This window comes from Cibotium barometz, chromosome 40 (assembly GCF_041138505.1).
Source record: "Cibotium barometz isolate CiBa-2024 chromosome 40, ASM4113850v1, whole genome shotgun sequence".
NCBI classification, from domain to species: Eukaryota; Viridiplantae; Streptophyta; class Polypodiopsida; order Cyatheales; family Cibotiaceae; genus Cibotium; species Cibotium barometz.
The window spans coordinates 18,707,967-18,732,089 of record NC_141085.1 but is presented as its reverse complement, the minus strand read 5'-3'; the positions used below and the strand labels follow the sequence as shown (position 1 = coordinate 18,732,089).

Sequence of the window (24,123 nt, the reverse complement as noted above, 5' to 3'; positions counted from 1 at the left end):
TTCCGAAACCGAAACTAGGAAAATTTCCCTTGCTCGAAAAACGGGGACGATTCCACCTTTTTTATTTTCTTAACGAATTTAACGGGGTCAAGAGACTAAAATATCCTTCACCTGATTAAACCAGATAGAAGGAAAACTATCACTGACTTAGTTTGAAGAAATCAACGCTTTTTTCCTAACTGAAATCAGGCACAGCCGTAAATCTTATTATTTGAGAAAATCAACGCCTTTTTCCTAACCAAAGTCAGGCATAGCCATTGATCTACTCATTTGAGAAATTCTTCAGGTTTTTATTTAACTACTCGAATTCTAAGCATATTCTTATTATTTCAATTTAATTATTAAAACTCCACTGATTCCAGTCTACCATCCGGCCCATGGGTTACCACCACCCAACCACTGGAATCAGTAGAACCAAACAATTACTCACCCACCCATAATTGAATGCCTTTCTTAACTTTTGCTTTCAAATACAAATACGCACACACTCCTCTTTAAAACTTTAACATATAAAATAATCCATTGGCAAACAGTTATTGGTTTACAGATGTCATAACTTAAAAATTCCATCCAATGTCTTGTTTCTCAAAAAATAGTATCACTCTGGACTCTCCGTTTTGTTGAGACCAACTGGTCAGCAAGAACAGATTACAATAATCATTTCACTCAAAAATTCCATCCAATGTCTTGTTTCTCAAAAAATAGTATCACTCTGGACTCTCTGTTGTTGAGACCAACTGGTCAGCAACAACAGATTACAATAATCATTTCGTCCATCATACATATCTTCCACGACATACGCATGGGTGTCATAGGCACCACGAGCCCGTGCATCTCCTGGTCAGAACCCTCCATGATCCTCCTTAGGTGTCTTGGCACTTCACTCAGGGACCGCTTCGTTGGCCCTCGCCCATCGTACCGGAAGCACATCATTTTTCAACCATACCGAGGCTAGTTAGACCTGGGCAGGCTTTGTCGCGCGTGAGCTGTCCTTTGAACACTCCCCACCAGCTATTGCAACCGAACTTCCCTTAGAAAAACATATACCAAATGCTCCTTCCAGCATTCTGGTGTAAGACAGTCCTTTAAGAAAACAGGGTTTCTAAGCAAGTTTTTAGTTTGATTTTCTTTTGAATACAAGGAGTATTTCTTGAATTAGTATCCCCAAAACTTCTTGATCGAAATTCTGAATTTCATACCAGAATTCCTCGAATTCTATAACCTTGATCCACATATCAATTCGAAGGGTCTTAAACTTAGTTTCAGATTTGGCTGGAGTTTTGAGTGTATTTTTCTGAATTTCATACCAGAATTCCTCGAATTCTATAACCTTGATCCACAGATCAATTCGAAGGGTCTTAAACTTAGTTTTAGATTTGACTGGAGTTTTGAGTGTATTTTTCTAAACAATAAGGGGATGTTTCTAGGAAAAAGTAATAAGTAAAAGGTAACTAAAAAGGCTAGGGTAAAGCCCCATGCTTTGCAAGGTCTACATCTTGGATTTACCTTTATTGTTCGTCATCAGGCGCTTAGGGGTGCACTACTAAGAAATCATATGTATAACGTGTGTACAAGGGGTAAAACCCCTTATTTGTCATAACAATTCTCTGATCAGCCATTCTCACCCTGCCTCCTTGATATTGGTAATACCCAAAGGGTTTGTTAAGATATGATGTTGACCCGTGCTCCTCCATCAAATATAACTACTTGTCTCCAATGCTTCCTAACTTTACAATCCACACTAATGTCTGACACGTAATCATCTTTGAGAGATGCCTAGTTAGTTGCCATTACAGAAGTCTGTTGCTTCTTCTTTTCATAATTTTGTCGTAAGTTGGTAAGGCCTATCTCAGTTGGTTGAGCTCCAGTGTCAATTCATTAATTCTTATGCACACTTATGCATAAATCTTCTCTTTTTACAATTCATTAATTCTTATGCACACTTATGCATAAATCTTCTCTTTTTACAAAGTTACTCTTCATCTCAACCTTCACTGCTAGATTGTTTCATTGCTGGATATTGCTTCTGCCAGAGGTTTAGGTGTCCATCAGTTTGTTCTTCTCAACTTTCTTTTTACTTTTACCTTGTTGTTCCTTTGTTTCATCTCCATGGCTGGTGTTCCTCTTTCCGTGATATTAACTCCGATCTCCTGATGATTGTCACCATAGTCTGCCATTTTACCTTTGGCAGCTTCCCTTGTAAACTTCTCATTGCAAACTGCCATCTTCCTTAGGGTAGCAATATTATGTGATTCATTATTCACTAATACCCATTGCTCTTTGGATTTTATTGTGCTAGTTTTCCCTTCCACCTTCATTTTTCCATGTCTACCAATTTCATCAGACTTTTCTTGACTTCCAGCAGCATTCTCTTGCAACTCCGTAGACATCCCTTGTCTACCTGCCTCATCAGGTACCTGAACATTTTTTATCAGAGTTCCTTGGAGACCTTTTTATTCAATACCAGATATTGGACTCTGCTTGTCCAAATTTCTCTGGCTTTCTTGGAGACCTTTCTGTTCAATACTACTCTGCTTGTCCAAATTTCTCTGGCTTTCCTCCCTTACATGTTGTTGGCTATTTAAATCTATGCTTACCTATGTTTTACAGTCCTTGAATTGACTTGTACCATCTCCTTGTACATTTGAAGTCTTGCTAGCTTCTTTTGGCATGATCTTAGTAATTACTCAAGCAATATAACATCTTGGCTATTTTGGCCTCATCTTTGTCATTTCTTCAGTAATTTTAGCAGCCAACTTGCATTGTTCTGCCCACTCGTCCTTGGGAATTTGTTTATCTTTGTTGTTTTTCTCATTTTTTTATATCTAGGTTCAATGGCCAGTATTTTCGTCTGACTGCAAGTAATTACAACAATGTCCATATAGAACTATTTAACCATTCAAACATCAAGAGTTGCTTCCTTTGGTGGTGGCTTATTAGGGCAATTTGCTATGAAATGTCCCTCTTTACCACATGTAAAGTAGTTGTACGTTCTTGTACCTCTACCTGCTCTGCCTCCTCTGCCGCCCCTTCATGAGTCTACCACCATTATTGCCAGTTCCTCCTAGGCACTCAGACTTTTAGTGACCATTCTTCTTATGTCCAACATCAATTTTAGCTTGACTTTGCAATTTTAGCCCCACATAAATCACACTGCTTACATTCCTTAATTTAGCATGATTACTCATAGTACAATTGACACACCCTTTCTCACCTCTGCTAGGGTCTGAAAATCGCATACTAGTTAATTTCTCAATTTGTTTAGTTAACAGTTCCAGAGTTTCATCTCCCTGGAATGTTTCTTGGTGACTGCCTTTTGCTTGCCAGACTTCTTCTTCTTCTTATGTTTGTTATCATCAGAGTCTGGTAACTTTGAGCTTTCTGATGTGCTTAAATTTGATGATTCTTTTGACTCCTCACTATCAATTTCTTTAGACTTCTTCTTCTTTTTGTTGTTGACCCTTACCTTCAGGGCACGTGCTACTACGTCATCAAAACTTAACGTAGCATTATTCATAATTTCTACACTCTTGAGTTTTTATTATTACTGCCATTCAGGAACCAGGCTCTAAGGTCTTGTCAGAAGGGTGTGTCTCCAATTGTTTGGTCAAATCTTACTTTCTGACATTTAGCTTCCCTTGTTTGATTTTCCCCAAGTCACAGAGCAAATCTTCATCTGTCTTCTTGTCTCTAAACCTAGGAAGAAAATCTCTCTTGATTGCCTGATAAGTTGCCAATATCTCTGGTGCACAGTGGTAAAATAATCCTCAAACTCATCTTTCTCAACTCTCCTCAATCTGATGGTGGTCACTTCTGAGCTGCTTCCGTAAGTGTTTGGGGAAAATAATCCTCAAACTCAGGTTTGTAAAAGAATAATTGGTGTGTGTGTGTGTGTGTGTGTTTTTGAACGTAAATCAGTGAGGGTGTGGGTGTGTTTGCAGTAGTGGGGTGAGTGTGTGTGTGGAAGTATGGGTGTGCGTGTTTGTGAACATGGACCCGAGAGGGTGAGGGTGGGGAATGTTCATGATCACCCTGTAAATGTTGTCCCACTTCCTATTTTTAGAGGAGATTATAATAAAGATCCTGATCTTCATATTGCAGAGTTCCTTGTTTCGAGCATATTCAACAATTCCAGAACCCCCGAGCATTGGCACATTGAAGGGTGCGGTGTTCCAGTGGTATGAGAGAGAAGCAAATGCAAGGTTTAATGATTGGGATGAACTAAAGCAGGAGTTCTTGACACATTTCCACCGTGAAGGATTCATTGATAGAATGAGAGATGAATTCATGAATCTCAAACAAGCAGAAGGTGAGAAGGTGGAGTCTTATGTTTCTCGAATGGAGTCTATCCTGAAGCATTGGGGTGATCATCACTTAGATGAGGGATTACAAAAAGGAGCTTTTATTTTTTTGATTACAACCTAACCTAAGAAGGCATGTGGAGTTGCAAAGACCTGCCAACCTAAGAGATGTTATCGCTGCAACTAGGTTGCACAATGATGTGGAGACAAGGATTTCACAATCCTTGGGAAGAGGAGTGTTACCCATTCCAACACAATGGAACACCTCTGCAAACCCTAATTCTGCCTTTTCCACAATGTATCAACAACCTTTTCAGAACCCATATGCAGCTTGGGAACCTTCTTGGAATTAGCCTCAACCACAACCTTCTATGATGCCTCAAGCACAACAATGGAGCCAACCTGCTTGGACTTCACAACAACAGGTTCCCAATCCCTCATCATCTCCCATGCAAGCAAGTAGCATGCCACCTTAGAAGCTAGTATATGTTGTTATACAGAAGCACCTCAACCCTCCAACAAGAGCAATCCTGAAGAAGGAATTAAGGGATACTTGGCAACTTCACTTGCCAACATGAGGAAGGAAATGATGGAAGCTTTGCTGGAACATATAAAGTCTGTAAATGTGAATAGTGAAACCTCAATGCCTTCCCTGATGCCAACAAGCAGTGACACTTTCAGAGCCAACACTTGGTGTGGAAAATGACATCAACCAAGCCACTAAGCTACAGAATGCACAAGGAAGCCTTCAATCCCAGGTGCTTTTTGTTCTTATTGCCACAAAAGGAATCGTACAGAGGAGATTTGTTCCTTGAAGGAAATGCATGAACAGAAGAAGCATGAGGAACAAACTAGATTCAATTTCTTGGAGCCCAAGTTGAAAACACATGACATTGGTCCCAAACCACAAGGATTTGGCTCAAAATTCGGGCCTCATAGATTTCCTGCACAAAGTTATAGGGGAAGACAAGGAACCAATGAGCACAAGTGGAATGTTATAGATGTGGAGAGCCTGGACACATTGCTCCAAATTGTCCCAATCCAAGGAAGCAGCAAGGTTACATGCCTTTATGTGGAAAATGTGAAGGAGAAGGCCACACAGCCAAGGATTGTCCAAGCCCTTCAACCTTGAGTGGGAAAGCAAAGATTGAAGAAATCAATGAACCAAGTGCAAATTTGGTGAAGTTAGAAGAATTGCAGGTAGTTGTAGTAACGAGGGCCAACAAAACTCTTTCAAAAAAAACAGTAGAGGCACCTCAAAAGAAAGTTAAATTTACTGAGTTGTCTCCTCAAAAGAAAGGGAAAGAAAACACACCCCCTAAAGTCACAATCATGATGGGCGAAGCTTTGGATGTTCCAAACACAAAGGAGAGTGACCCCAAAATAATGCCTCCAAAAGAACTTCCACAAGTACAACCAAATGAAGAGACTGTAATAGCCAATGAGTTACCTTTTCATCAACCTAAGGTGATCAAGTTAGGAGTAGCCCCTTTGCAATCAGGCTTGAGCAACCCATTGACCCTGTCAAGAATTATGATATTGTGGGAGATCTTGATACTTTTTGCCCAAACCTTGCATTTAGGAAATTGCTTCTCATGTATCCATCTTGTGGAAGGAATTTCAGAAAGCCTTTTATCGCAGAGACGGGGATTGAAGAGGACATCAGTACCCATACATACCCTCAAAGTCCAAAGAACAACAACCAGTGGAGATCAGCAAGGCATAGAATCCCTCAAGGATCCTGGTACTCCTAAAGTAGGTGTGTGGATAGAGGGTTGTTTTATTTCAGATGCTCTAATTGATGGCGGATATGCTGTTAATTTGATGACAGAAGAGACAATGAAGGATTTGGATCTCAAGGCTTGGAGCCCACAAACTGGGTGATACGCATGGAAGATCAAAGTCGACTCAAACGTCCTCTTGGTCTTCTTCCTCATGTCAAGACCATAATTGTAGGAAAAGATTATGCGCTTGCTTATTTGGTGGTATGCGCCCAATATCAATCGCCACTGTCGGAAGCCCTCGTCACTTGCCGGAACGACAGCAATCAAGGCCCTGATGTCGGAAGCCCACGCCGCCTGCCCGAACGACAGCAGCAGCAGCAGCAGCGAAGGCCCTCCACCCTCGATCTCAGTTGGTTGAGCCTTGAATGACCAAGGTGATGAAGCCTTACTGAGGCCTTATGCCTGCCAAGAAGGTGCGCTAAATTCTCGAGATGTTTGTAACAACACACCTTGCATTGTGCAAAGTGATGAAAGCAAACCAATGTCTTGTTTTTTTTTGGTTTTTTTTTTCTCTCTCGTTTTGTTTGTGAGGTGTAGACCCGTCCTGAGTTGCCCCTAGGGCTTGAACTCACCAATGACCAGGTGATGTTGCTCTTTCAACCTTAAAACAAAACAAGTAATGGAGGAAAAGGTAACCCCATCTAATGGTGATATAACGAAAATGGCACCCAGTTATCATTTGTATACCCCAAGCAAGGTAAGTGCCTTTCAACCTTGAAACAAGTAATGGAGGAAAAGGTAACTCCGTCTAATGTTGATATAGCGAAAATAGCTACCCCAAGCAAGGTAAGTGCCTTTCAACCTTGAAACAAGTAATGGAGGAAAAGGTAACTCCGTCTAATGTTGATATAGCGAAAATGGCACCCACTTATCATTTGTATACCCCAAGTGAGGTTGAGGCAGTGATTGCACGTTGTTGTAGATCTACCATTGAGTAAATGAATAGTGCAGGTCTGGTTTCGATACACCAAAAATTAGCAAGTTTGGTTGCTAATTTCTTCGGGAGAAGAATGTTGCCACTTTTTACAACACGATGAATGATGGTTGGGTTGCAATCAACATGTAGATACTCAAACCGTTTTGTTGCATCTAGAGCAATCTTTAATCTTTATTTCCATTTGAGGATTCCAAGCAAGAAGGCGTTGACTGTGATACGCTCAACCTACCCTCGGTGTGCCCGTGAAGCCTAGAGCTTAAAAGCTCAAGGATGGCTAGGCGATTGCTTGCATCCACCAATGAATGATGCATCTCATTGTGTTACTGACGATGAAACAAGAGATAGACATTAAGATCCAGATCTTTGACACCTTCAAAAATCTTCAATCCATTGTTGACTACTGTTGTTTCTTGTATTTGTCAAGGGTTGAAAATAAGGCTATGGCTAGCATGTATAGCATTGTTTATGTTTGCCTAGAAACTTTACCACCACAACTTGTAAGTCATACCCATAGGGTTTAATCAACCCTGGATCAAGATCTGCTTGTGGCATCCATAGATTCTAGTCTTGAGGAGGCTTTGCTATGAAACCTTATCTCAACTGTGTGTTTGTTGAGCTAGCTCGCACAGTGTCTAGGAGACCCTCTGGTGTATAGAGCACATTGGTTTCACCAATGGACTGGGTTCAATTCCTAACACGGCTCATTTGTATCTTGTGTCAAGCTTTGTAATATTTCTTGATTTCTTGTAGTTTCAACAATTACCTCTTAAAGAAACATAATTCTTATAAGAAATAATCAAGATTGGAAAAGTTTCAGTCAAGAATCACTCTTTGTTGCTTCAAGATTTAATTTATGTACTGTCTTTGCATTTCTTTATAAATCTTTGCCAAGGAACTTGTAGATAGTACTCTACACAATAACTTTGCATAGAATTGCTATACAACTGTAAACTGCACCACTGTGCACAACATATTCTGTATTTTGCACTATAATTTACTCAATATACATCAGATCTATAAATTGCACTGAAATTTGTATAAAATCTTCAATTCACACCAATTCTTGATAAGGACTCCACCAAAATCTTCTGAACAACCTTCAATATCCTCCAAAACTACCAAGATTCCTTAGAAACTAGGCAAATATAGAAGGAAACTAAGGTTTATGAATAGATTTGATGACAAGAAGCACTAATCAAGAAGATTTAGCAAGAAAAGCACTCTGAAAATGGTTGAAAATCTTAATTTGAAAATTAAAAAAATCAAGATTCTCTCAAATCTGTGCATCAAATCTGTGCAAGAATTAGGGCTTTTGAAATCTTTGATTAACACATATCCAAAAATAATTATCATTAATCTTAATGCTAATCCACTCAAAACATAATCAAAAGAAAATCTGAAAACTACGTAAAAGCACTAATCTAAAATAGATTAAGTACTAATGTTTTGACTTGGTTTCATTTAGAGTGGCATTATTAATTTCTTTTCATTTTGAATACTTAACGTCGAGAGAGAGAGAGAGAGAGAGAGAGAGAGAGAGAGAGAGAGAGAGCTCAAAATCTTGCGTAAATGATTAGAGAACCTATTTAATATAATAAATAACATTGCTTAGGATGGATATGGCAAGGAGAATATTTTCATTTATTTATGACGATAGACTCTTAAGATATCGAAGGTATTTGTCTCAATGTTTGCTATAATATAGTCACCATTGTTTACCATAAACTATTTAATCTTCATGGCTCAATTATAGACTATCCATCTTGGGAAGGACAAGCAACCGCATCTCTAATGATCTAACTATTAGAGTGCACAAGTGTATTACGGTATAAAAACTTGCCTTTTATGTAGTTATTGATACATTTTTATGTAGTTGTAAATTTATTTATTTTTTAATATTTTTTTTGAAACATGGAATATTTTTATTTTTTTGAACCTAGATTATTGCTAGGTTTGTATGGCCCAGATACTTACAGTGAGAGCTTTGGGTTCCTTGAAATTTACAATATAAGATTACGAATGATTGCAGATCAGTTTCATGTACATGTAATGTTCGTAAACTATGAAAAGCCTAATAAGTTAGATTTTTGGTGCATAGAAACTAGACAATACATAATTTTCTGATTTGTTGTCTACAAGCCTGTTCAAATGCCATAATTGATCCACCAAATGAGTTTTATAAGGTTTTATCTTTGCATCTTTTATTTTCTTAAAAATTTGTTCCTTTTAATAGATAATGCTACTATGCTATAAATATTTTTTGGACAGATAAGGCGAGAAGTATAGGCTTCCAAGGAGAAATAATCTGGTTGCTCGAAGATTATTTTAATGGTTTGCCACATTAATTATGTTAGCGGTGTAAAGAGAAGTAAATTGTGTGGTCCTTGTTAAATGAGCTAATTTATGTGTAGGTCAATGATGATGGTTTTGCATGGGGCATTGATCTACATTTTTGGGTCACTCTTTTTGACATTTTTGTGTGTGGATGGTAGAGGATTTTATTGGCTTTCTATTGGTTTCTGAGCTAGACTCTACCTTTGTGTTAGTTATCCTATTTTTATTCATATTGTGGATTGATTTTCTCAATACCACGTATATTAAGATTGTCACCACTAGGCTGTGTTGGAATGCCAGATGTATATGTATGCCAAGTTTGGTGCTTTTTTCAAAGAAAACTAAGTGCTTCAGGAGTTCCTTTTGTGGATTATGGTGTGTTCATATATGGGTAGGCAAGTTTAGTGTGTTCTTAAAGGGGACAATGAGGCCGAAGATAGGCTTCAAATATGAGGCCTATCTCTCCTCTTTGATCGAGAGGACGGGTGTGGGGACTAGTCCTTTGTCCAATAGATAGTGTAAATCAATGGTGCAGTTTGAGCCTCTTGTGAGAGGGGGAAAAGGGGAGCCACAGCCACACACCACCTTTTTACAAGATTGAGCACTTCAACCACATATTGCTCAAATATATATAGTGTTTTGTCTTTGTGGGCGCCCAAAATAGCTTTGGCAAAGTAAATTGTTTTGGGCAGATTCTCTTCTTGTTAATCAGAATCAGAAATCCAATACAGAGCTCTCTCTGATCGCCTTTCCTCGTATATGGCGCCCAAGAGAGTCCTGGACCCGGACACCATCAATGAGAACATCAAGAAGCTGGTGTATGCTGTGCGAGGCGAGCTCTACATCCGAGCTTCTGAACTGCAAAAGGAAGGCAAAAAGGTTTCCATCATCCCCTTCCTTTCTTTATCTGGATTGCTCGTTATTAACGCTAATCGTAATCAGAAAATGATCGAAAACGGCCCTCTTTTCATCTTCAATTGCAATCACAAACCTGAATTATGCTTTCCTAGCCCTAAATCTTGATGCAGACGCCGGAATCCGTGCTTTGTTTCACCAACAATCTTGATGGAAGTTGCTAATTGTCATGTAAAGGAAAGATAATTATATGCTAATCACAAAAGAAGGCTAGGCAGCTTAATCCCATGATAATCATGGCAACCTAGTCGTTTATGTTAGTGCGCAGGTAGTTGGGATTTGCTCCAGAGACAACACATTGAAAGCCACCACTGAACTCGCATAGATACAATGCAGTTGCCCCATTCAAGGCAACCAATTTGTGCATAGATTCATAAAGCCTGCAAACGTATTCTTGGAGAAGACTAATCTCTATGTAAATCTGATATATGCTGTAGTAAGCTTCCGAGGTGGCTCCAAAACCCCTAAGCATGCATGAGGTTGTCTCCTTGTGGTCTTCTGGACCTATGGTGATCCACAAATATGAAGAGTAGGATTACCGGTTTGTTTATGAAGATTTGTTTGCTAAGGCAAACCCATCTTTTTGCATGAACCTGCATTTACTCTTGGGTACTTGTGACACACATGGGGTGCCATAGCTTGTAGATATGTCATGCACAATGGAACTGATGATTTTAAGCTTTGTGAATAATCGGAGTGTTGTTTGAGACTGATCCTCTCTGGTGTTCATATCTTTTCCTATTTTTTAAAGCTTTCTCTTTACTGAAGAATAGTGTGTCTCTGCAGATTATATTCACCAATGTTGGCAATCCCCATGCCTTGGGGCAGAAGCCCTTGACGTTTCCTCGCCAGGTATTCAAGGACTTTTGATACTTTAGGTTTCTATTGGAGCCTTTTGGTAGATTGTTTTGGTTGCATTGTGTTGAGAACTTGCACATGATGGTTTTGCATTGGTTGCAGGTGATTGCACTTTGCCAGGCACCATTTCTGATGGATGATCCGAATGTGGACATCTTATTCCCTGCTGATGTTATTGCTAGAGCAAAGCATTATCTGTCATACACCTCTGGTGGGCTTGGTAAGTGAGATTTTCTTATGCTAATTTTTTTTTAATCAAGACCACTTACCATTATCGTTACAAGTGCCATGTGTCTGAATGTGGTGCTCAGGTGCTTACAGTGATTCACGAGGATTACCTGGTATTCGGCAAGAAGTTGCCGAGTTTCTTTTGAGGCGAGATGGATATCCAAGGTAAATATTACAGTGCAGATACAAGCTTTTCAGCAGCCTTACACATGTACACACACAATCATGCAGGCAGGCAGGCACACACACACATGCTTGCTTGTCCCCACACACTCACTGTAATACTATCTTGTAGGTCACTCACAGTAACACTATCTTGTAAGCCACTGGGACCAACCTGCATCTAGAGCTCCAAATTCATGCACTCATACGCATAGAGAACACAAGCAAAGCAGTTGATGGACGTGTCTGCTCTGGACCACCTCAGAGAGTAGGAGAGCTAGATGGGATGAATACAGGCCTTCACCTTGCCCCCAATGTCCCATACCATGCTCAGGGGTTGGTAGTCCTATATCCTCTTCATGGTCTAGACTAGATCCAGACCCACACACTGTCGACTCAACACAGCTATGTGCAGTGTGCACACCCACTCACTTATATAGGCCTGAGCCCTTATTAATAACCCTGCTTCTATGGAATTAAACACACACACACACACACACACACATTATTGTTGGATCTGTAAATAGATAACTAGTTGCAGCATTAAACCAGTGGACTACTGAAGGCATTTCAGTTTGAGATATGCTACTTCTATACTATTTTGAAGCTTAATTTTTTTCCCTTGAGTAGACCCACCTGTAGTCACGATATTGGGATGCCCACCTGGAGACAGTTTTTACATGCTCGCCTGAAGGCGAATAGAACTTGTGGCTGTGGCCACAATAGCAACTGGTGGCCAGCAGAGATTGAACTCAAGATCTTCCCATCTGCATTCTTAACCTGCACTGTTGGGCTACGCGCCTGTTAGCATTTGGATGCTTGATTTTGACTAGCTTTTTTGACTTAAACTGTGCAGTGATCCAGAGCTGATATTTCTCACTGATGGAGCTAGTAAAGGTGTGATGCAGCTTCTCAACATCCTTATTCGGGATAACCAAGATGGCGTATGTATTTTCCAAATATTAATGTTTGGAGTTTTATTTGGGTATTTTTTTGATAATTTTTCTACTCTGAATAACGCATTCGTGTCATAAGTACAATGGCTTTATGGCAATGTTTCCAGGTGCTGTGTCCAATACCACAATACCCTCTATATTCTGCAACAATTCAGTTGGTTGGTGGGACATTAGTCCCTTACTATCTAAATGAGGAAACCAATTGGGGATTGGATGTCCAAGATCTAAGGCATCAAGTCTCCATGGCTCGCAAGAAGGGGATAACTGTAAGGCTTTTCATTACTCTTTGTTTAACTTCAAATGATGTATACATTGCTAGATATTGGCATTGGCCTAAGACTCTAAAGTTCTTCATTGATTGGTTTGTTTGTGGGAGATTAGGTCCGCGCATTGGTCTTCATCAATCCTGGAAACCCAACAGGGCAATGCCTCTCTGAAGCCAACCTTCAGGACCTCATTGAGTTCTGCTACAAAGAAAATATTGTGATGCTCGCTGATGAAGTGTACCAACAGAATGTCTATCAGGATGAGAGGCCGTTTGTAAGTGCCAAGAAGGTGAGTGCCGACCCTATCGTGCGAGAGAGAGAGAGAGAGAGAGAGAGAGAGAGAGAGAGAGAGTAGTATTAACATCTATGAAAGACCCCAAGGGCTTGTGAGACCAAAAGTGATACAATGGTACCATGAATATACTGAGCCATGGAAAACTGAAAGAAAAAGAAAGGAAACATCTAACACTAGTTTATGTACATGTAATAAGCAGATGATGATCCTACGTAGAGTGGTTATATATGTGTGCGCGCCTGCACGCTATTTTTTTTTTTGTGTGTGTGTGTGTGTGTGTAAGAGAGAGAGAGAGAGAGAGAGAGAGAGAGAGAGAGAGAGAGAGAGTTTTTTAAAGGTCTACAAAAGATCCAAAGGGTCTATGAGAACAAAAGTAATACATGTGATCTGTAGGTAACTTATGCTAGCAAAAGGTGTAATGAAAAATAACTAAACTAGCTACCCAAAAAATTCTGACACCAAACCATGTCAGCAAACAGTTTCACACGCATGGTTCACAAGCGAGCGTCCCCTTACCCTGAACTACACATTAGTCAAGCAAGTATGAAAACAGCATGCAAATTCAATTTGCAAGCAAGCACTTAAAGATGCTATGCAATGCAGCATTGGTATGGGCAATCCCCGTTCATGAGACTATAGCAAAATAGACGTGTTCCAGGCAAGTACACGAGGTACCAAACCCAATGGAACACCAATCCTCCAGGCATTTTTAGGCATGTACTCACCGGCACAAGTCCCAACGGAAAGTCAAGTCCACAGTATCACGAGTTGCATCAATCCCCGGGATATGCAATTGCCATGAACGCCAGTCCAATGTATGTACATAATGAGAAAGCACGGGTGGACCGGTTGGGTGGGTGACATGTACTTACTGTACTGGCTGAATGGAGGGTTGTACTTGCTGTTCATATTTTGCACCTGTTGTACCAGCCCATGTTATAGCTGTACTGGCTGAATCGAGAGTTGTCCTTGCTGTACCAGCTCTATTGCATGAAGACCCGTGGTTTTTGGGGGAAGAATCAGTACCCACATGGTGGTATATGGATTATATTGTTTTTTTTTCCATGAAAAGATCCTTTCATTAGTTATAAAAAGAAAAAAAGCCCAATGGGCTACAAACCCTCTCCTGCTCATAAGAAGGCAGAGCAGAGATCCAATCAAGGCAGCTAGGGAGACTCTCCCTAGGTGCAAAAAAGTACAAATAACTGAGAGGCTATATCATACAATAGGAGGGGGGGAAATCCAAACAGGTGGCGTGTAGTGCCAGCGGGGGGGTACCCGCGTGTAGAGTATAGAAAGGGCCGCTGCGCCAAGTGGTGTGGAAGGCCTGGCACAGCGGGGGGTACCCGCGTGTAGAGTATAGAACGGGCCGCTGCGCCAAGTGGTATGGAAGGCCTGGCGTCGCAAGATCGCTCGATCCGAGTCGCCCCGGATGGCCTCGCAGGGTGTGAATCAACTCCTGCCAGATGTATCATCCTTCCAAAGCTTTCTTGGCTATAAAAATGTAGTGTCTAGAACTATAGAATTGGTCATAAAGCCTCTTACTCTGACCAGTAGCTGGCCGACTGCCCAGACATCAGTCGTGGACTTCTGTATGCTGGCCGACTGGATGTATGCAGTCGTGGGCCTCATTTGCTGCTGGCCGACTGTTGATACAGTCGTGGAGTGCCTTTTTCAGCAGGCCTACTGCTCATATGGGGGCATATAAATAGGCCCCCAGCCCCCATACCATTTGTGTATCATACCTGGGATTTTCTTGTGTATATAGAGCAGAGTTACACGCCTATTTCTCTCTCTCTCTTGTGCTGTATTTTTTCTGCATGCGTTTTGCTCTTGTGTTCCCAGATCTGGTCATCATCTCCGCTGCGTATTCTGACATGGTATCAGAGCCCTAGGCTCTAGATAGGTCTTGGGATTTGTGTGAGCAAGAGGGGGACTGTTTTGTGGCTGATTGGTGGACTGTTTTGGGCTGATCGGGAAGAGGAGAAGAAAGAGGAAGGTGGGCTGATTTGCTGGACAACCACTTGCAGGTATCGGTTCTTCTTTGTTCCCACCCACCCACCCTTTTCAGAGTACATCCCCGCAATGGCAGATCTGTTTGAGATGGCCGAGAGACATGTGAAGATTCCGACTCTCCCCACGTTCCCAGTGGATCGTCAGTTGGACGGGAGCAACTACGGCATATGGAAGGTGATGATGGAATCTGTTCTGGAGTCTTACGACCTCGCTGATTTCATCGTTGTTGGTGTTCCACGGCCGGAAGTAGAGGAAGGGGAGTTACCGTCAACCCGAAAGGACCGGGAGGCCCAGACACAGATGTGTGATCGTGTCAACGCCAGGGTCCGTTCGTTTATTTTCCTCAACTGCACACCGCCGCAGGTAATCAATCATGTAAAGCATATGACGCTAGCCAGAGGTATATGGCAGCATTTGGCCTCACTTTACAACAGGGTATCGCCCATGAAGAGGATTTCCTTGGAAGTACAGATGCGGGTTATGAGCCCAGCAAAGTCGTCGACGATGCAGGAGCATATTAACAAGCTGCAAGCTCTTCAGCAGGAAGTTCTTCAGGCTGGGAAGGAGATATCGTCAAAGGACATGGCCATAACGTTGCTGTCACACTTGCCCTCTTCGTACTCAGCATTTTACTCCTCTTTGATTTCCAGTGGCAGGCTCAGCACCATCACGTGGGAGGAGCTTGTGCCCATGGTCCTGGACCAGGAGGAACGATTCACGAACCCTCCTCAGGGTGGAGGTTCGGAGGCCTTAACTGGCCAACGGTCGAAAGGCCGTAACTCGGGCAAAGGGAAGGCTTCCTCGGAGAAGTCTTCTGAGAAGAAGTCCGACGCTGACCGCGAGAAACTGAAGGCAGAGAGGACCTGTAATGATTGTGGCGAGAAAGGCCACTACTGGAGGCAGTGTCCCAAGCGGAAGACCGAGAAGGGTGAAGATTCCTCAGCAGCAATCATGAAGACTCCGGCTTTTGTGCACCTGGAGGTGATGGACACCGATGTTTCATTTTCTTTAGGCAGGGAGGAGATTGGAGGACTCTCCGCAACGGATACTCGAGAGTGGATTCTCGATAGTGGTGCTTCCAGGCACATGACTCCTTCCCGTTCCGGTTTACAGGATATCTGCAGGCTTTCTGGTCATATTCTTACTGGGGATACGTCCACTATCCCAGTTCACAGTGAGGGCAGGATGGAGATAGTTCCCGATGGCAGAGGGGGGAAGCATTCCTCCCAGGTGTTGTATGTTCCGGCACTTGGTTTTCATCTGTTGTCAGTGCATCAGGTTTGCAAGACTGGCGTACGGGTGGAGTTTGATGAGCATTTTGTTGCTCTCCGGGACAAAGCAACAGGCCAAGTGGTTTGGGAAGGCGGAGTGGAGAATGGAGTTTACAGGCTTTCACCACTCTCTCTCTCCCAGGTCCTCAGGTTGGTGATGAGTGGCAGTCTGGTAATGGCCACTCAAGTGTGGATACGTTGCAGGTACAGGCTTTCCGAGACCAGATGGTGGATAGCTTGCCAGTAGATGGCAGCAGTTGGCAGGAACTTTCCAGTACTGATGTTGGTAGTTCTTGTGTTCGTCAGTCAGAGGAAGCTGAACAGGTCACTTATGCTCTGATGTCTCGTAGTGTTCGGGACATAGAACTTCCAGTTGTTGAGGATGTTCTTTCCACGGGGACCTTTCAGAAAGCCAGGCAGGTGGCAGGTGCTTACTTGCAGAAGGAGGTGGTTTCTCCAGGCTTTGTGGTTCCGGATTCAGAGGGGGTGGTTGACAGGTTTCAGAAGGCCTTGCGTGGTCTTCAGGAGGTTTCCAGGACTTGTTTTTGCACCGTAACAGGTGTTGATCCTTGTGAGCAGTGTGATGCCTCTTTGACTCAGAAGCAGAATGGTTCATTGATCTGGTTGATGGACACCAGATTGGACGGGAGCTTCCTGATGAGGCAGTTGAGCTCATGGTTGCGGATGACTCTTTGGTAGGCAGGATTGCGTTTCCTGTGGTTTCTGCGGCATGCAAAGGATCATGGACTCTTGTACACAGGAGGGGGGATTGTTGGATGGAGTCCGACTCCACGGTTGGAGTGACTCAGTTTGGGGAGGAGATCCGGACACGAGGAGATCTACTTCAGGCCCAGGAGCAGTTTTACGGAGCAGTAAGAGGCAGTCATCTTTTGCCTTGTCGCGGATAGAGGCAGAGTACCGGGCTGCTTGTGATGCTACTTGTGAGGTGGTGAGGATGCAGAGGTTGCATTGCAGGTTTGGGCTTCCACTGGAGGAACCCATGGTCATTGAGAGGCACTTTGTTCGTGAACAGATCGTTGCTGATGACATCTTGCTAGAGTTCTGTTCGACGGAGGACAGTACGGTGGACCTTTTCACAAAGTCGCTATCTCAGGATTTGCTCAAGCGGCACCCCAGCTCCCTGTGGTTGGTTTCTCAGCCAGGAGCTGAGAGGGGGTGTTAGAAGTCATCTCGTGTCTAGTTTTATACACCAGGGCCTTTGTTGTGGGTGTGCCCGCCCTTATGAGGTGTTTTATCACTTTTCCCCACTCTCCGCATTTTTTCCCTATTTTTCCCATTTTTTCTGTGGCTTGGGAGGCAGCCCTGAGGCAGCTGGAGGACAAGTAGCTGGCCGACTGCCCAGACATCAGTCGTGGACTTCTGTATGCTGGCCGACTGGATGTATGCAGTCGTGGGCCTCATTTGCTACTTGCCGACTTTTGATACAGTCGTGGAGTGCCTTTTTCAGTAGGCCGACTGCTCATATGGGGGCATATAAATAGGCCCCCAGCCCCCATACCATTTGTGTATCATACCCGGGATTTTCTTGTGTATATAGAGTAGAGTTACATGCCTATTTCTCTCTCTCTCTCTCTTGTGCTGTATTTTTTCTGCATGCGTTTTGCTCTTGTGTTCCCAGATCTGGTCATCATCTCCGCTGCGTATTCTGACAGCAGCGGCTCCCCACGTATACATTCCCTCTGGAGAGAGGGGGGCCAAAATGCGCAGAACCCTCAGCCAAATCTGCTACGCCTGTGGACAGTCCCATAGGCAATGTCGCTGTGTCTCCAAAGGGTGGCCGCATCGGACGCAGGCCGGCGGAAGGCCACTGTAGACAAGCCAGGTGCCAACTGCAGAGCCCCTGTGGGCAACCACTGGAAAGCCGAGATCCAGCGTGCCTGTCTGCTAGCCCAGAGCCTGGTCCAAAAATCCTCCAGGAACTCGTGTGAGAGTCCATGTAGCCGCCAATGCTCCGATGCAGCTGGAGAGACCGTCCTCCTCGCAGTCAAAATATGCCTCCCCAACCGAACAGTGTACTGGAAAAAGGTGATCTCTGTGGCCTCGGGGGACGCATAAGGATCATGCCACTCGTACTCGCCAGGGTCCCAGTGGAGCCAGGCCAAGGGACGCACAGCATATGCCCATATGCACCAATCAAAGTCCACATCTGCAGGGTTTGGATCAATATGCCACTTCCGAGAAGCGGCGGCCACTACCCGTATCCTCTGAAAGATGCACTCTGTAACCAAAGGCGACTCCGCCTCCACTCTCTGAAGTCTGCCTTCATCCTGTATCTCACAGTAGAGGCATCTACCATCCATAGTGCAAGCTCTGACAGCAATCAGGATCTCCAACTGCGTAAAGGCTCCCATCCACCGTGGGGCCGCTGGCTCAAAAGGCGTGAACCACTCCCCAGTGAGAGCCTCCTGAATGTCATCCCTCATAATCAGCCCCCCTCTGAAGTGACTCAGCCTCTCCGCTTGGATCTCCTCCGGCAGACTGCAAAAGGCCTGCCAATCTCCAAAACTGCGTGCTGGGCCTGTCGCCAATGGTCCCCAGGCTAGACGAGGCCGAGAACCCAGCATATGACCCTGCTCTGTGCGTACCGCGGGGCTCCAGATGAGCGGCCGTCTGGCCCGCTCCTCCTCACAAGTGGGAGGTCTCTAAGAAAGCCCCGGTCTCAGCAACTCCCAAGCTCGCAGGATACTCAAGGCAAATCTGTCCTCCCATCCTCTACTGAGGCCTGTCCTCCTCATCTCTGTGAAGATCCACCGTATCTCTGGTGCCCAAGTGCCCCCTGCTGGGGGAGCTCTAGCCTGCAGCCGTTGAAAAAGAAGCTCCTTCCAAGGCTCAGCGCCTGGAAGCGGCCCCCGAACAATAAGCTTCCCCAACAAGGCTCTACTCTGATCAGCTGGATATGGATTATATTGTTGGCTTGGCATTTCTACAGCTTGTGTACCAGCTGAGTTTTATGGTTGCCTCGTTTATGGCATTTGTATATGGATAATCTTGCATCTTCCGTGGGTAAGGCCATTCTCCTTGGGTAATCCAAGGGGGTGGTTGGCCCATTCCGGCCTCTATGTGGTGTCGGATGCGGGCTTCTCTCTTTTACAGTTTGTGGAATGAAGTGGCGTATGTTAAAGTTTGTAGGCCATTTAAGTGTTTAATTGCATTAATGGTCAAGTGTTTTGTGAAACCCCCCAACTAGGAGTTACACAGAACACACAGCTGTGATGAAGTCCACCTCCTTTGGTCCATGTCTCCGGAGTATGTCCTGATGTGCACGAACATGTGCATAACAGTTTCAACCATCCACCAAACGCTCAACTTGCTCCGCAGTGGTCGCAAGCATGAGCAGATGCTTCCGAAACCGGGCAAGATAGTTGTATGTCAATTCACCTTGTTTTTGTGTAAAGTGCTCCGATTGCCTCTTCTTATTACGATAATAGCCCAAGGTAAGGTGTGTCACATGAGCTCTATTGGGTCTAAAAGGACAAGTGGGTCTGGGTGGAAGTAATACATTTGCACGAGTCTACTAGCTGTTCGAGCATTGAAGTCACCCAAAAGGAGGATATCTTCTTGTTGGGAAAACTCCACTATCTCTGCAAAAAGAGAGGCATAAGGTGACTTACTATCTTGCAATAAGTCCCGTGCATTGGCAGATTTCTCTAAAGAAGTAACAAACTGCGATGTGTACCATCCTCTCCCTTGGCAGGATTCACACGAACGGGGCCACATCCTTTCAAGCATTGAGAGCATTGGATGTAGGTGACACTTGAATAGGACTGCCACACCTCCAGATTCTCAGACAACTCCAGAGATCTGAGTCTAGACTCTAGCCTATGTATGTAGACTCCCATACATAATATGGGGAGTCCTCTCACTGGACTCTGATGTATCTCTATATAGAAATCAACATCTCTCCCCTGAAAAACCTCCGGGGTTTGACCATAGAGTACCATTACAGTTCCAAGAGGCCATACATAGTGCATCCATGGTCTCATAGACCCTATGCCCCTATACAGGGTGACACTCTACAAAAGCTCCGGGGTTCGACCATAGAGTACAGTTCCAAGCAGCCATACGTAGTGCATCCATGGTCTCATAGACCCCATGCCCCTATACAGGGTGCCACTGCAATGATAACTCGTCCATCTTTGTAGACTGCCCACTTTCCCTGTCCTGCTTAGTGTGTAACCCCTTCCACTTTGCAGACCTTGGTATGATAGCTGGATTTGCGCGCGCGCGCGCACACACACACACACACACACAGAGAATCAGCAATTGCTCAACTACCTTTGCAGTTATAGGGAAAGTTTTCATGATTTTCTCATACATAATATGGAAATGTATAGGTTTTAATGGATATGGGCCCTCCCCTCAACAAAGAAGTCGAGCTCATATCTTTCCACACTGTCTCAAAGGGCTATTGGGGTGAATGCGGTCAGCGTGGTGGATACTTTGAGCTTACAAATATCCCCCCAAAGGTATAAGGAGTATTTGCTATGTTGATTTTAAAAATTAAAATTTTATGGTTTTTAAGCTTCTTATTTTCATATATATGTTTGGGTTAAGAGGTACTTTTGACCCATTTACAGACAGTCGATGAGCTGTACAAAGTGGCATCTATTGCACTGAGTCCGAATGTACCGGGTCAAATTTTTGTAAGTCATTCCTGTCCTGTCCAACCCCCCACCTCCCCTTCTATTTTTGGTATCCTATTCATATTATTGCTCTTCTAATTTGTCATTGCATTTTTTCAGATAGGGCTTATGGTGAATCCGCCGAAACCAAATGACATCTCTTACCCTCGATACGCCCAAGAGAGGTTGATACAGTTGGCATTTTTTTATTGTTATATAGCAGTGGGCATACAAGATATTACTTGTTTGTCTTGTTTTTTTCTTCTAGACAGACAAAATTCCATAGCTTAATTTTTTCTTTCCATTTTTTGTTTGTTTTTGGCTGAATGTTGCAGCAAATCAATTTTGGAGTCACTGAGGAGACGGGCTCATATCATGACAGATGGGTTCAACAGCTGCAGAAATATCACTTGCAATTTCACTGAAGGTACTGATTCTTAGGCTGGTTGTATGTAAGGATGCACTGCCCACCAATGATGGATGGGAAATGTTGCTTGTCCAATTTCCTGTCCTTCCATGGGCAGGGAGATTTATGGGATGGGAACCTTGTTTATCCAACTCACTGTTCGTCCTATGGGAGTGGAAGCTGATTGGACAGGCAACCTTCCCTGCCCATCCTATGAGTGGGAGATCTGCTGAATGGGGAAAACTGCCCATCCACGCTCCTTTTGTTGGACGTGCAAGCTTGCCCATCCAACTCCCCGTCTGTCCCATTGTGAGGAGATTGGTTGGAGAGGCAACCTGCTCAATGCCCAACCCAATCCACCTTGCCTATCCAACTCTCTGCCCGTCATATGGGCAAGGAGATTGGTGCATGCAGCGATTGGTGTTCTTGCCCATCTAACACCCCTCATGCCAATCACCCATGATGTTATCAACCTCTACTGGGCTTATAGTTCAGATAATGATCTTTCACTCTTTATATAATTCAAACATGACTACTGCTACAGGGGCCATGTATTCATTTCCGAAGGTTAAGCTGCCACCAGCTGCCATAGTGGCAGCCAAAAAGGCCGGAAAAGCACCTGATGTCTTCTACTGCATCAAGCTGCTCGAGGCAACAGGAATATCAACTGTTCCCGGGTCAGGGTTCGGTCAAAAAGAAGGGTAACAATCATTGCACGTGGGTTTTTTGAACTCATTTCCTATGCAGAAGTTGTCTGAACTGGGATGTGTTCCTGCAGCACATTTCATTTAAGGACCACAATACTGCCAGCTGAAGAAGACATGCCAGAAGTTATGGAAAAGTTCAAAAAGTTCAATGACGAGTTCATGGTTCAGTATGAGGGCCCAACTGAAACCTTTTCTAGATTGTGATGTGATCACATTGACAACTGAAAGGTACAGAATGCCTTTCTGCGCCTTCCTGTGAATCTAATCTCCATATACTACAAACAGTTTCAGGTGCCTTATTTTTAAAGCTACAAACAGTTTCAGGTGCAGGTGGTTGCAAAGCTCCCTTGTGCTACTAAATTTGATTAAGTATTCATGTAGAAGCTAGCAATCTCATGGTAGTGTTTTGTGGGAAGGTTTGGGTGTCATCTGACCTTGTGACAATAATGTGTTGAGCTATGCTGAGGTTTGTTGGAGCAAGTCTTTGTGTGACCATGCTTAGGAATTGTTTTTTATCTGAGGTTGACAATTGCTATCTATTTTTTTTATGATAAGCAGTATAGCAGTGCCAACTCATAAGAAATAAAGAAAAAATGTGATGGATAGTTAGTTTGGGGGGTGGCCCCTGTCCAGCCTAGCTTCCACTGCATGAAAGGCAACCAAAAAAAATATTTGGTTTCTTTAGGCCAGGTTCAGACCCTTCTGGCTGAAGCGTCTCACCCACCAACATGGCCCCCTGGATTGGATGATACGGGATGGGTGCCACATTGTGGAAGCTTGGTTTCTTAAAAATCCTTCCAGCCGGACACAAAGAGGTGAGGCCATGTCCACTTGCCCAATGATGATCAAACCCACTCCATCTGCTTTGGGTCTTTGATGACCTGCCTCTAATATCTTAGTTCCACCTGGAAGCTTGCACAATGAATGATAGGCTTCCGCAGAAGGGTATGAACCAGTCCTTAGATTGACCAAGGAGAGCTCTTAGCTTCACCAAGCATATCATTTGGGTTTCTTCAGTTCTTGTGCTCCTTCCACAACCAAGTTAAGTCTAGCGAGGGATTTGCATGGTAGTATTGCTACTACCCTCCACCAGAGTTTTCTCTATTTTCACCATGCTGTTGAGGCATAGCTCACCAAATTTCTCATAGATATATAAACATCATTCCATGTCGAAAGTAGTGAAGTGTCCAATGAAGCTATCAAAAGCATTGAAGATGTCGAGAAGAGTTTCCAACACTATGTTAACCAATCTTTGTTGTGTCGTTGGCTCTTCAGAAACACGGTGCTAGGTCAGTCTTTGTTTCTTCATACAATTCAATCATTAATGAATCATCTTCTTGAGATAACGATCGAAGAACTTTTCAAAATTTTATCCATTCATTCTTCTAAAGTCATGCTAGAAGGAGAAGCTAGCAACTTTGAAATCTCTGGGAAGGTTTGGGCGCTTTGAGCATCTGAACCATCTATGGTTACCATAACAAATGGTATAAATACTAAATGTTGTGAAGCTTCTTTTGAGTTGGTTGAACCAAATGTTTGATGTTGAGAGTCGTCAGGTCGCTTGGAGGTATCACCATGTGACAACTTCTGTCGTGATCAAGGAAACGATTGCTTATCATTGGTACCAGATTGTTGATGTCGACGAGATCTTGATTTTGATTTGGAAAAGAAGATCAATGAGAATTTTGATGTTGAAAGTATTGAGGCTTTTAAATCTCGTGGACCAAAAGAGTTGTTGCTAGTATAGGAAGATTGTCCTTTATTGGAGGATCTTTGAGTTGAAGAATTGAGATCCACAACTCGCTTTGCATAGGGAATAGCCAAGGCTAAGTTGGGAGGATCATATCTTTGGACATTGGAACACAACTGGGTTCCAATTCCAAGATGAAAACATCAAGCTCTTCATCAAAAGTAAAGTTGTTAACCTCTAGTACCAATGTGGTGAACAAAGAGATGTAAGGAGATAAGAAACTAGTTTGTTCCAACAACCGAAGTTTAGAACAGGCTTGAAAATTCGCATTGGCAAGTATGAACTGCTTACGGA

At 43.4% G+C, this 24,123-nt stretch overlaps 1 protein-coding gene across 1 annotated transcript; it reads left to right on the top strand.

The window, feature by feature from the left end:
* The first annotated feature begins 9,832 nt into the window (after nt 1-9,832).
* LOC147615274 (glutamate--glyoxylate aminotransferase 1-like) lies at nt 9,833-22,559 on the top strand. The gene is made up of 13 exons (XM_086779353.1): nt 9,833-10,235; nt 11,058-11,123; nt 11,232-11,349; nt 11,441-11,522; nt 12,376-12,463; nt 12,583-12,741; nt 12,857-13,030; nt 20,679-20,810; nt 20,922-20,987; nt 21,087-21,151; nt 21,302-21,393; nt 21,917-22,073; nt 22,151-22,559. The coding sequence occupies exons 1-13, from the start codon at nt 10,116-10,118 to the stop codon at nt 22,281-22,283; spliced, it is 1,452 nt and encodes a 483-aa protein (XP_086635479.1). The 5' UTR covers nt 9,833-10,115; the 3' UTR covers nt 22,284-22,559.
* The last annotated feature ends 1,564 nt before the right edge of the window (nt 22,560-24,123 follow it).